Genomic DNA, 14,156 nt, shown 5'->3' with positions numbered 1-14,156 from the left:
AGTTTTCATTAACATGAGATACTTCACTTTGACTGGTATCTGAGCAAATGGAAAGCCTTATTTCTTTAATATTTAAGGGAAAAGATTTTCATTATATCTCCAGAGAATGGGTACTTGGCACTGGGAGTATATGGCGCAAGAGAGAGTATTCTTTACACAACTACTCCATTTTTGTTTACACAGATCAATTTTTTCTTCATGATGAGCACTCCATGCTCTCACAAATAGCCATCTAATAACATCACTGTAACTTCACATACTGAGTAACTGTATTTAAACCAAAAATAGTTCCTTCAAATGTATACACATCACCAGTGTTTAATTTGGATGAAATAGATTACTTAATATGATTACAATCTTCATAATGAATATGGGTAAAAGCCTGTAAGGCCACCACGTTTGTGGCACATTTCCTATGTATTATCTAATCTGTTTTCAGTTCTGTATCAAGGAGACATATTCACTTGATATCCTTAGATAGCTAATGTAGAATACTATCTAACATAGTTATCATTGAATTCCATTTCTCTTGTTTCTCATGAAGGATCGTGGCAGGGTGGAAAGCTACACAATTCCATCCATCACCAAGTAGCAATACTATTCTGATACTTGCTTTTCCTTTTCTGTCTCCTTTTTTGTCTTTTCGTATTGTAAATATACACTGCAAGTCTGTAGAAAGAGACCCTCTTTTCTTTCACTGGGCTAAATACAATGTTGTTCTACCAGTCACAATGAATTTTATTCTACTGTCTCTGCTGCAACCATCTGTGCTGCCCAAAGACTGGCTCTAGAGGATTTCCCAGCTCTCTAGAACAGTGATGGTAAACTTTTTCACGACTGAGGGCCCAAACTAAAAGGCGTTCTGGCACCAGGTGTTACTCAGTGCCGGGGGCAGGACTGAACTTCCACCCTCTGGGGGTAGGACCTCCTGGGCAGGACTTCCTTCCCCCACCCTCTCGGGCCTTCAGCTGCCTCTCCTATGGCTTTTGCGTGCCATAGGTTCACCACCATAGCTCTAGAACAGTTTTGGGTACACATAGGGACTGTAATGAGGGAATGGATTTTCCACCCACCCACTATTTTACTGGATTCTACCAACAAAAATTGACTGGATCTGTAAAATGCTCAGAAAAATTTTAAGCATCTTATACGATCCTCATTATATGATGAATACAAAGCCCACAATTCCCATATCCTGAACAAAATGCACCTTGTACAATGGAAACCTCTTTTTTTGAAAACCAGTGTTAGAAATGTGAAGAGGCCATCACTACAGAAGACTGGTTTTTTAAAATAAATTTCAAAGTAAGGGGGGAAATCAGGCCTGTAGGCTCTAAACGTTTTACATTCTCAAATGAACTATTCTTCATCAGTAACTTAACTGATATGTCAACTTTTGTCTACTATCAAAATGTCAGTTATGTCCGTGTTAAACAAATTTACTTCAGGCTGTGGCAGATAAATTGTAGTAATAGCCCTATCTACTTTTGGCAAAAAAACACTATCATTCCACATTGCTGGTGGATCTAAAGTGACCAACAGATGGAGCAATCTCAGAGTGAGCTCTCTTAGTTCTCACAACCAATGAAACATCATATTTTATAGTTACATTCAATCACAATACTTCTTACATGAAATATAGATCACTTTCAAAAGGTTCCACCTTAAAAACTGTAGTAATGCAAACTATCCTAGAAAGACTGAAGCCTTGCTCACCAAAGTGCCTTTTTAAAAATGGATATCTAATTAGTTACAAACTTCAATAAAGAAAAAAAAATAGTCAGTCGGTTTTGAGCAGAAATGTGCCTCACTTAGATTGGAAAGCAAACACAACAGAAAGGCAGGTACAGCAGATATTTACCTCTAGTGGTACCAGATATAGGTAATGACTTTACAAGTAAAACTGCCAAGCCCAACTCAATCTATCCACCCCAAATACTAAATCTGTGACTCACGTAAAAGCGAAGAAGAGAGTTGTGGCTCCTACTAAGAAGATTGCAGCTGCCGATACTGGGACATACTTGCTGGGTTTGAATCTCTTTCCAGATGCTGCTGGCATGTTGGAGTTCTGGTGGATGATCCGCCCTGCAGCATAGCCCAGGCCCAACTGGACTCAGAAAGTACAAGAAAAAAGGGAAGCGGGACCTTCAAACTGGAAATCAGTGTGTGCAGGAAGAGGCTTAAACAGTTATCCAAGTTCTTGAGAAGTTGTGTTGAATAAGAACAGACTTATAGTACGCTCAAGACCGTACCAACACCAATATGAATAGGGGTAGCATTAACAACTGAAATAAGTGTAATGAAAGAAATGAGGGAATTCAGTGCCTATTTCCAAGACTTCTGTAGGGCAAGGGAAATTTTAAAAATATAAAATAGGAGCTTATACTCCATTTTAAAATGTTAGTAATTCAGCACAAACAGTGAAAATTATGCAAGTTCTTGAACCAAGAAAGCTCTGGAAGAAAATGAATTCCTTCAAGGAGCTACTGGAGAGGGTCCTCTTCTGAAGATGACATACATAGTTGAGAAATGTAGCAAATAAAGTAGTTATAGTGGACTTTTCCAGTGAAAAGAGCAGGATGATAGAGATGACCACTCCAAAGAAAACAATGAGAAAAAAACACAAGGTGTCAACAAGTTTTGTTTTGGGGTTTCATATATCACTACTTTATTTTGGGAAAGCCCACAGTATCTTCCTAGGCAGGCTTTGCACAAAGTTTCTTCTTTCTAATCTGCTCTTTGTATAAAGCAGTACATTTTTGTGTCTGCTCAGGAAGAGGTTATCCTGCTATCAAATCTGCCAGTCTTGCACACATCTTTCTTCCACATCCCCCAATGTATTTGTCTCCTAATATAAGAGCACTCTCCCCGATTTCATCAGGAACTGGGGCTGTCTGACAGTCCTTGTTTAATTTTATTTATTTTTCTCTTGACAGCTAAATCTGGGTAACAGCTGGTGAAAGGTTGAGCTGTAAAGCCTTTTATTTCAAGAGGGAGTGGGGGACACGTTGGAGGGCTGCCCTTGTGTTTTCTTATTATTATTTGTGCTCTGGTGAACAATGCTGTGAATCCTTTAAAAAGTCCAGTTGTCACTTTTCAAAACAGGAAAAAAAGTTTCAGATTTCTTCTATAATGATCCATCAATTGTGACTACAGCAGATTTTGGCAAGGGAAACAGTTCTCAAATAATATTCGTCAAAAATTCCAAAATGCAGTTGAGAGGAGGAAAAATGTGGTCCAGGCCTTCCACATTCATGACACAGAACACTTTGTCTGCTCCAAGCTGCTCCACTGTCATGCTGTCATCATACAAGACAAATCCATCATCATTCATTCATATTTGTTTTAATGTTCTCAACATTATTTAAAAAGTTTTTCATCTTGAGCTCTTTCCTCTACCTAGAAGAGATAAAGATAAAATTAAGAATTTCCCATCTATAATACATTTATCTAGTTCATGATATAACACTGGACCTTTAGCACAGATCTAAAGAAAGGAGGAAAATACTATTCTTAAACAAGAACCTATAATTAGGTATGTGACTTTTGCAACTCAGTTTCCACATCATGGCATTTATCCTACAGATTGTAACTGCTGCCCCCCCCCAAAAAAATCATATTATAAATTGTTAGGGCGGTCACAGATGCCATTAATGCATCTCTATTTCATTTTTCTCTAAATCACACCCTTGACGTTCTGTGGTCCAACTGCCTTGCATATTCATCATGTTCCAGAACTCTCTAAGCAGTCTTCAGTTAGTCCCCTTATATTTCTTTTCTTTTAAGACTTCTAAGCCACATTTCTCTCACAAATGCTCATCATTATGGACTTTGGGGTAAAAATCAATATGCAAACATTTATTCCAAATTCTATGAAACCACCATTTACAGTTTATTTTGTTGCACAGAGGCAGTCACAACAGATAACATCTGCTCTACAGAGAAATATAACTAATTTGCAAGTCTACATGTCCTTATGTCAACTAATGTTACTGAGAAATTTGAGTATTAGGAGTTTATCACATGGGTGGAATTTCTCTTAAATTTGAATGAAAAGAAAGTGGGGCCCGAACGCATTCACATGAATTCGCTAGTTCAGCGAATTTACGTGAATTTGAATTGCATTCAAACTAACTCCCCATTGCCCAAAAATAGCTTGCCATTGCCCGAAATTGTGTGTGGTAGTCTATCACGCAATAACGTGAAACCCCATGATTGCATTCGGATTGCCATTGGATTATACAGTTGTCCCTCCATATTCGCTAGGATTAGGGGAACAAGACACCCGTGAATATGGAAAAACCACAAATAACAAAAACACTTTTTACCTGAGAGGACACCTCTCTAGGAATCTCTAGGTCCTCCAGTGCAACTCTGTGGTCTATGTCCAACATACACTGACCATAGAATGGCCCTGGAGTAGCTACACATGGTCTTTCAGTGCAACTTTTATTTAAAGTTGACCACAGAGTTGCACTGGAGGACCTAGACAGTCCTAGAGAGAACATATTAATGAAATCCGTGAATAATCAAATCCGCAAATATGGAGGGATGACTGTACTTCCAATTTCCCTTGTCTGATAAACTCCCTAGATCTCAAACTATTTGTCAGAAAAGATAGCTGCTTTCCTGGCTATAATGGTTAACCACAAGGCTACATTATATCATAACAGAGAAAATAAAAAATTACATGATTTGTTAGCTGTCTGTCAATCTTCATGACAAGAAGCCAGAAACCAATAAAATCCTGAAGGGTCCAAACAGTCTAGATATAGATTGCATTTCACAGTTGAGCCTTACTATTATAGCAATTCTAGTCAGGTTCAGCCTCGCTAATTCATTCTGTTTTCTCTCATTAGAAATTGTACAAAAGACAAAAACTCAGTAATAACTGTAATTATTTGTCTGTATTAAAAGCAACATAGAGACCTGTGGCACCTGTAAGACTTACGGGTTTATGGCAAATCATGTGTGTTCTAAGATTTCTAGGAATACAATTTACCTTTTTTGTTCGCAACTCTGATGGTGAATTTCATATAAGACCAAACTTAAATTAATCAGAATAAAACAAACTATAATGTACTCAGTTCCAGCAATTTTCTCCAAAGGGTTTCAGGTAACCTTTGGTTGGTGGATGGTGCTGGCAGACTGCATGTAACCTGCTGTGCTCAAAAATAGCCCCAAGGCCCCCAGACATTTATCATTCGAATCTATGGCCAGAGGTCCCCAAATTGGTGGCTTCCAGCCCTTTTGGATGTCAAATCCCATGATATCTACTCTCTTGCTATGGCAGTTGATGCTGAAGGGAGATACAGTCTAGAACAGGTGTAGAGGCCAAGACTGGGAAAAGTTGCTTGAGGCCTTCAGCTATACCAGTGATGGTGAACCTTTTGGAGGTCAAGTGCCCAAACTGCAACCCAAAACCCACTTATATATTGCAAAGTGCCATGTCCCTCTGGGTTTCTAGTAACAAACTCTGGCAAACTCTGTGCTGGGGTGACAGCACATGTGCCCACAGAGAGGGCTCTGAGTACCACCCCTGGCACGCGTGCCATAGGTTCACCATCACTGAGTTATACTTACCCACTCTTCGTAGGTAAAGGTTCAAGTCAACCAAACGCTATCTTAAAACTTTCATTGTTTGGAGAATATTGCTGCAAGTTTCTGTGTACTATTGCAATTTGTTTTTATACTGATCTCAATTATCATAAGTTCATTCTTAATTGAAATATCCCATAGGGCACTTGCAAAACAGGATGGACAGTGTAAGGATGGGATGGGCAACTTGTGGTCTTCCAGATGTTGGTGCACTGCAACCTCCATCAGGCTTAGCAAGTAATTCCAATGGTGAAAGATTATGACAGTTGTAGTCCAACAACATTTAGAGAATCACAAATTGTCCACTCTTGATTTAAGGGATTTACCTGACATTTTAAGAAAGTGTGTTCATTTTTTAAAAATGGAGTGCTGTTTGAGGTGCGTTACAGACCGCCCTAAAGTGGATGGTCTGCCGCCGCCACCATTCGCTGCGGAGAGAAGCCCCAGCGGCCAGACCGCGAAACTTCTGGCCGCAGCGAAAAAGGAACGCCAAAATGGCGCTCCTTTTCAAAACACGGAAGTGGCACCGCGAGGGGCGAGGCGTGCCCTCACGGTGTCACTTCCGGTGTGGCACGTCTGGACGCTGTGCGTTCAAGATGTAAAAATGGCAGCGCCCATGTGGATGGGTGCTGCCATTTAGGATGCGCTCCGCACGTGTTGGGAACAGGGCCGGTTAGGAAGGGGCAACCCTTCCTAACCCTAGGACGCCCCTTCCTAACCCTAGGACGCGCGGAGTGCGTCTTAAATGGCGGTCTGCAACCCACCTGAATTTAGTTTTAAATTATTATGATCACTGCATTTTTCATTGCTTCCCATGTGAAATATAAATTTGCACTCTCTGAAAAACTTCTGTTTCTTTCCTGTAATATACCTAAGTTGCATTTCAAAATAACATATAATAACAACCCAGGAATTCATTTTTTTCATGCCATTCAGGTTAATATTTATTAGGTTTTAAATAATTCATCATTTCTGACTGAAGCTTCTAGTGATATAGCAGCTGTTTGTTTATTCCTGCTTTTGTTTCAGTTTACTAGTATATATTAGCATTATATGTTGTGTAAAAGGTGTATCTTTGTTTTCCCTACTTATATTAAGTGTTTTTAGGGCTTACAATCCTCTTCCTTATTGGATAAAGTGAGAGATGTTTTTTTTCTTAATCCATTTCCAAAAGACCGACTAATTTGTCAGTATACCAATATTATATAAAATCAACATCACAAACCCAAGAATGCAATGCTAGGTTTAAGCCTATTTTTATTCTGTAAATAATGCCTTTATTTCCTAAAACCTGAACATGCCAAAAAGCAATAAGCTACGATCAGTTATAAGGATAAAAAGAATATTAAGTGTACTAAGCCTATGACTGAAACTACTCCTTAGGTAAAAAATGAGGGAATGGGGAAGAATAACAAATACTATCCTCAAAAAATGGTTTTGCTTTGAGAGTCTCATCTACTATCCACTAGCCAGCATGGAAAATTTGTGCTGTATTTTCCATAGTATTTACCTCCCCAAGAAGATGACACAATGAACTGCAGATTTGCATGACATGTTGTTAAATTATTTGAGGAAGCAAATTAAAGTCCGCATTTCCTTTTATTTATAAGCATGGTGGCACTGTCCCTACTTGGAAGCAACACTGACAGAGAACACTCTGAAGCAGAATATAAGATTCAACATTTAGACAGAGCAGTAAAACACACCCTCCTAGGCTAAAGAGTACTGAGATTACAGGAATCACATGAGAATTTTCTGTGAGTAATACTAGTATAGTAATACAATGCCACACAGTTTTATAACCCAACTACAATTAACCTTTCCTGAACTATTTCTTAAAAATAACCCTAATCCTAACCACAGGCAAGTTACACAAACTAGATAATATAAAAAGACCAGGAAAAAACAAAGCAGCAACACTGTGGTATCCAGTGTTTAGAATATCTATAATAAATGTGCTTACAGTAAGATAACACAGAACATTTGCAGGATGACATAAAAAGTGCAAGGATACTGAATTAACTATACTCATCCCTCCATATCTGTGGATTTGATTATTCATGGATTTGATTAATATGTTCACTCTAGGAATATCTAGGTCCTTCAATGCAACTCTATGGTCAACTTTAACTAAAAGTTGCACTGAAAGGTCTAGAGATTCCTAGAGAGAAAACTCCACTGGACATCTGTAGCTCCTCCAGCACAGTTCTGTGGTCAGTGTCTGTTGAATGTTGACCACAGAGTAGCACTGGAAGACCTAAGGATTCCTAGAGAAGTGTCCTCTCAGGTAAAAACATGGCATTTTTGTTATTTGCAGTTTTTCCATATTCACAGGGTTCTTGTGCCCTAACCCTAGCAAATATGGAAGGACAAGTGTAGTTTCAAATCCAGTGGTTACAGAAAAAAGAACTAATGGAAATAGTGGAAATTCTAAAACTAATGGAGAGATGGCAGGATTCATTTACACTGTATCTGAAGATTTAGATATTCCCAATAAAAATGTAATGATTAAACACTGAAATTCATGTGTTAGAAAATGGATATCCTGAAAACACCCTGAAATTTAACTTAATCATAATTAACAATTACATCTAATGATTGTAGCATACAGATTGGATAATATTTAGACGAAAATAAATGTTGAATGGTATCCTTCATCCCTAGTTACACAAATAGGTAATCATAATTTCTATATGGAAAAACACTAGATGGTCAGAAAATCAAATAGGTTTATAGTTTTAAGCAATTTTCAAATGACACTGGAATGGCTACACTCTCAACTAAATGGAAAAATTAAGGGCTGGGAAAAACCTATAAATATTACCTTAAAAAAGTCCCCTTACTGAATATTTGCAGCAATTATACCAAGGTTAATATGAACAATGGGAACCACAAAAACTACAATCCCAATTTAATGTTCCTTCAATTCTGAAATTTATTTTAGAAGTAGGGTTCATGTTTATCAAAGTGTTAAATTGCATATCCTTTTTATATTATTGTAAATGACCCAAAAATGGATAGGAACAGGCTACCCAAAATATATATTCTAGAACACAAAGGTCCAAAACACACTGCAGAAATAATCCAGTTTGAGACTACTTTAACTGTCTGGGCTCAGTGCTAGGGAATTCAGGGAACTGTAGTTTTGAGAGACATTTAGCCTTCTCTGTAAGAGAGCTCTGGTACCACAATAAAATACAACTCCCAGGACTCCCTAGCACTGAAGCAGGGTGGTGAAAGCAATCTCAAACTGGATTATTTCTGCAGTGTGTTTTGGAGCTAAGACTCAGCAACCATAGGCTCCATAGGAAATACAGAACAGCATTTCATATCTAACCCCAGAACAAAAATAAAAAGTTGGGGGTCAGGAGTAGGCAAGGAAAAATAACTGATTGAGGATGTTTACACAGTGGACCCTTGTTATATGCTGAGGTTTGGTTCCAAGATCCTCCGTGGAAAACAAAATCTGTAGATGCTCAAGTCCCATTAAATATAATGACATAGCAAAATGGTGTCCCTGATAAAAAATGGAAAATCAAGATTTGATACTCGAAATTTATACTTTTTTTGAACATTTTCAAACCATGGATGCTTGAATCTGTGTGTAAAAAAACCCGTGTATAAGAAGGGCTGGCTGTACAGGTTTAATCACTTTTTGTATGAAAATAATTCATGCTTTAAGACCCTGTTATCATGATCTGATGCCCACCTCTTTTTGCCAGACCTTCTTAGTACTAATCATAGAATTGTAGAGTTGGAAGAGCCCACAAGGGCCATCCAGTGCAACCCTCTGCCATGCAGGAACTCACAATCAAAGCATCCCCAACAGATGGCCATCCAGCCTCTGTTTAAAGACCTCCAAGGAAGGAGTGTGTTCCACTGTTGAACAGCTCTTACTGTCAAGACATTCCTCCTAATGTTGAGGTGGAATCTCTTTTCCTGGAATTTTCATCCATTGTTCTAGTCTCTGAAGCAGCAGAAAACAACCTTGCTTCATGCTCAATATGGCACCTCTTCAAATACTTAAACAGAGCTATCATATCACCTCTTAACCGTCTTTTTTCCAGGCTAAACGTACCCAGCTCCCTAAGTCTTTCTTCATAAGGCGAGCCCTTATGAGGCCCTTCACCATTTTGGTGGCCCTCCTCTGGACACACTTCAATTTGTCAACATCTTTTTTCAACTGTGGTGCCCAGAACTGGTCACAGTATTCCAGGTGAGGCCTGACCAAAGCAGAATAGAGTGGCACTATTAATTACCTTGATCTAGACACTATCCAAATGATGCAGCCTAAAATAGCATTGGCCTTTTTAGCTGCTGCATCACACAGTTGACTCATGTTCAACTTGTGGTCTACTCCTAGATCTCTTTCACACGTAGTCTCCTTAAGCCAGGTGTCCTCCATCCTATATCTATCAATTTCATTTTTTCTACCTAAGTGCAGTATCTTACATTTCTCTCTGTTGAAGTTCATTTTGTTAGTTTTGGCTCAGCTTTCTAATCTATTAAGGTGATTTTGAATTTTAATCCTGTCTGGGGTATTTGCAACTCCTCCTAATTTGGTGTCATCTGCAAATTTGATAAATATGCCCCCAATTTTTTCCTCCAAGTCATTGGTAAAGATGTGGAATAGCACTGGGCCAAGGACAGAGCCCTGTGGGACCCCACTGGTCACTTCTCTCCAGCATGAAGAGGAGCCATTGCTGAGCCCCCTTTGGGTTCAGCCAGTCAGCTAATTATAACTGCACCTAACAGTTTCGTTGTCTAGCCCATATTTTACAAGCTTGTTTGCAAGAATATCACAGGAGACCTTGTCAAAGGCCTTACTGAAATCCAGATACTATATCCACAGCACTCCCTTTACCAAGCTGGTAATTTTATCAAAAATGGAAATCAGATTTGTTTGGCATGACTTGTTTCTCAAAAACCCATGTTGACTTTTTGTTATAATGGCATTGCTTTCTCTCTGTTTAATGAGCTGCTCTAGAATCTTTCCTGGTATTGATGTCAGACTAATTGGACAATAATTGATGGGATCCCCCTTTCCCCCTTTTTGAAGATAGGGACAATGTTTGACCTCCTCCATCCAGTCTTCGGGGACTACTCCTGTTCTCCAAAAGTTCTCAAAAATTATTGCCAATGGCTCTGAGATTACATTTACCAATTCTTTTAATACCCTTGGATGTAGTTCATCTGGTCCTGGAGATTTACATTCGTTTAGATATTAACCGGGCATTCTGTACTTCTTCACTTATTCTGTGCTGCATTACTCCTATTGTGTCTTCTGCTCCATTTTCCTCAGACTGAGTACCCTTTTCCTTTTCTGAGAACACTGAGGCAAAGAAAGTGTTGAGTAAGTCTGCCTTTTCTCTGTTAGCATTTTGCCATCTTCTCCACGCAATAGCCCTACCATATCCTTCTTCTTCATTTTGCTACTGACATACCCAAAAAGTCCTTTTTGTTGTTCTTAACCTCTCCATCAAACCTAAGCTCATTCTGTGCTTTTGCTTTTCTGATTTTACTCCTATGTGGGCTAGCTACAGTCCGTCCTCGCCTTACGCGGGGGATCCGTTCCGGATCCCTCCGTGTAAGGCGAATTCCGCCTATGCTCGAGCCCCATTGGAAACAATGGGGTTCGTGTGCGGCGGCGCGGTGGGCGCAACGGGTGCGCGCGCCCATTCAATTGAATGGGACGCGCCGCCCCTTCCGCCCCCCGCGCACGCCGCGGCTTGAGCGCGTATGCTCAAGGCCGCGTATGGCGCGCCCGCGTATGGCGAGGTTCCACTGTATTTGTTTGAATTTCTCCTTTGTGATTCCCCTCCCCTTTTCCATTTCGTATACATATCCCGTTTAAAATTTTGCTTAGTTTAAAATTCTTTAGTCATATTATATAGTCCACCACTCCTCAAACCAATAATTCTCATATAATTTACAACCATTTCTGTTCTAGGCAACAATGTTGATGTCTTGCAGGGTTAACACAAAATTTTACTAGATCTCTCTGTTGTGTGTGTACTCTGACTCCACAGAATTGCAGTAAGTTTTTAATGGAAGCTGCTTTTTAGAATTTTTAAAAACTTCTTTGTCACATAGGTTCATTTACCAGAAATGGTTTTGTTTGCCTGATCAAAGGAAAGCAATAATGTTTTCTGTGATCACCAAGAATTTCAAAAGATTGCAAAATTAAATACAGTATAAGACATGGTAAAGATATTAATGAATGATAATATTCTGTTTTCTTATAGCAATAGAAGGGGCTGAACTATATACTTTACTTTAATAGTTGTTTTATATGACATTTGTGATGCCCCTATTGGACAAACAAACAAAAAACACTTTTGAAAATAATTTGAGTATTATTTTACTCAGGGGAAATTTCAGTCAACAGTACTATGGCTACAATAAATGGCTTCCTTGATTACAGCACTGTTGAAAAGCAGCAAGCCAGATAATGCCTCTGCAAGCTCAAATCAAGGCATTAAAGCAATGGCCTTCCTATTTTATTCCTATGTCTGGAACTGTTGTATATGGAGACTATGGCCTGTTACAGACTGCCAAAATAAAGCTGCTTCAGATCTCTTTGGAGGTATGCTGTTTAAATGATGCATGCATCCTAAGAATCCGGAAGCTGCACCAAAGCTGCACTCCAGTGCTTAGGAATGGCACGCTTTGGCACGATCTCCGGACTCTTAGGACCCATGCCTCATTTAAGTAGCATACCTCCAAAGAGACCCGAAGCAGCTTTATTTTGGCAGTCTGTAACAGGCCTATGTTTCTGATGGCAAATTGCTCCTGACAGGCTTATCTGTCATGGCTTTGTCTAGTTCATTCTAAAAACCTTCTAATCTAATGATCATCACTACAACTTTCATTAGTAATTTCCAGACAAAAATGTAAATTATGTGGAATACGCTCTCCTGTTAGTTATAAATTCTACTATGAGTATCAGTGTGATGAAAAATCAACATATCCACCAATTCATTCCAAGCCAATGATACGCATATCGATTTTAATTATGGTCCAAAATACACTTCAGAAATAATCCAGTTTGAGACCGCTTTAACTGCCCTGGCCTCCATGCTTTGGAATTCTGGGAACTGTAGTTTTGTGAGACATTTAGCCATCTGTCAGAGAGCTCTGGTGCCACAATAAATTACAATGCCCAAGATTCCCTAGCACTGAGCCAGGGCTGTGAAAGCGGTCTCAAATTGGATTATTTCTGCAGTGTGTTTGGGATCTACCGTATATGCTCGACTATAAGTCGACCTCATGTGTAAGCTGAGGGCAGGTTTTGGGGCCAAATTTATGGATTTTGATATGACTCGTGGATAAGTCGAGGGCAACGCTTAGGGGTGTATAACAAAAGATGTAAAGGATGAAGCAAAGGAAAACAGTACCAGAAAATATACAAAATTCCAGCATACTAAAAGCTTCATGGATGAGAAAATATAAAGGGGGTGTGAATGCTTTCAGAACAGATGACACTCCTGCTTTTCACAAGGGAGGGTTCCTTTTTAAATAAGAATTAAAGTACAGTACAATACTTACATTGACCTGTGGATAAATCGACTTAGGTTTTTGGAGGCAGCTTTTTGACTAAAATTTCTAGACTTATACGTGAGTATATACAGTATGTCCCCCATCCCCCCCCCAAAAAAAAGCTTGGAAAAAGTACTTCAAGAACCTTCAAATAACTGATTCTTGCTGGTGCTCTTTCTAATAGAACAGCAAAACATACCACTTACATGAGGGATCTACAAATACATAGCACTTTAGATCCAAGTACACAGAATCATATACATATGTGTATGTGTGTTTCAAGCAAATAAGTGAACAGAAAACATTTCCCAGAAAGAGTTTCGTGTCCCTTGTCATTCTCTGCAGGTATCTGTGCCTTGACCCAAAATTCAAGGAGACACTTTTTAGGGGTTACAGCGGAGGACTGGAGAGGAATAATTTCCATTAACTTCCTTCCATTTACCTCTTTTAAGACCGAATCCCTGGATAATCATTACTTCATTTCCCTAATAATTTCTGACAATGAAAAGCTTTAACATTAGAGGACATACTGCTAGTGTTCTCAGTCAAATTCCTGTCACATTGCTACTCTTTTTCTATGTAATCCTGAATAGTTTACATTAACGGATAGAATCTGTGCAGTTAATATTATTTTTGTCCAGAATATATTCTCTTTGTCCAGTTTACATTCACTTGCATTGAATTCCACCTGCTGTTACCTACCTACCTCATAAAGATCTTTTATAATTCTTTACCATCTATGTTGGATTTCACGATTCTGAATAAGGCAGTGTCATACATGGATTTAGCAAATTTAATGCTCCAGAACAATTGAATAAAATTTATTTTTACAATTTATTTATTGCCTCCCAGCCCATAATGGCTCCCAAGACAATGTACAATTAAGATAGTATGAAGATAAAAATTTACAATACATTAAAAGAATTTTAAAACTTATAAAAACAATTCAAATATAATTGTATGGCTATGTGGAACTGAACTGTTCAGCTGCCTATCAGCAATTCAAAACCGGTAAAATC

General features: G+C 38.8%; 1 protein-coding gene across 1 annotated transcript in view; it reads right to left on the bottom strand.

The window, feature by feature from the left end:
- The window catches only part of ZDHHC5 (zDHHC palmitoyltransferase 5), a 61,147-nt gene that overhangs the window by 37,325 nt on the left and 9,666 nt on the right, over positions 1-14,156 (bottom strand). The window contains exon 2 of the mRNA XM_089520625.1: positions 1,956-3,399. Coding sequence (XP_089376751.1) covers positions 1,956-2,059 — 104 coding nt within the window. The 5' untranslated portion in view covers positions 2,060-3,399. The remainder of the gene's footprint in view (positions 1-1,955; positions 3,400-14,156) is intronic.

Source organism: Sceloporus occidentalis, unplaced genomic scaffold, assembly GCF_023333645.1.
Source record: "Sceloporus occidentalis isolate IW3139 unplaced genomic scaffold, rSceOcc1.0.p SCAF_4, whole genome shotgun sequence".
In the NCBI taxonomy this organism is placed as follows: Eukaryota; Metazoa; Chordata; class Lepidosauria; order Squamata; family Phrynosomatidae; genus Sceloporus; species Sceloporus occidentalis.
This window is presented reverse-complemented; position numbering and strand designations above follow the sequence as displayed.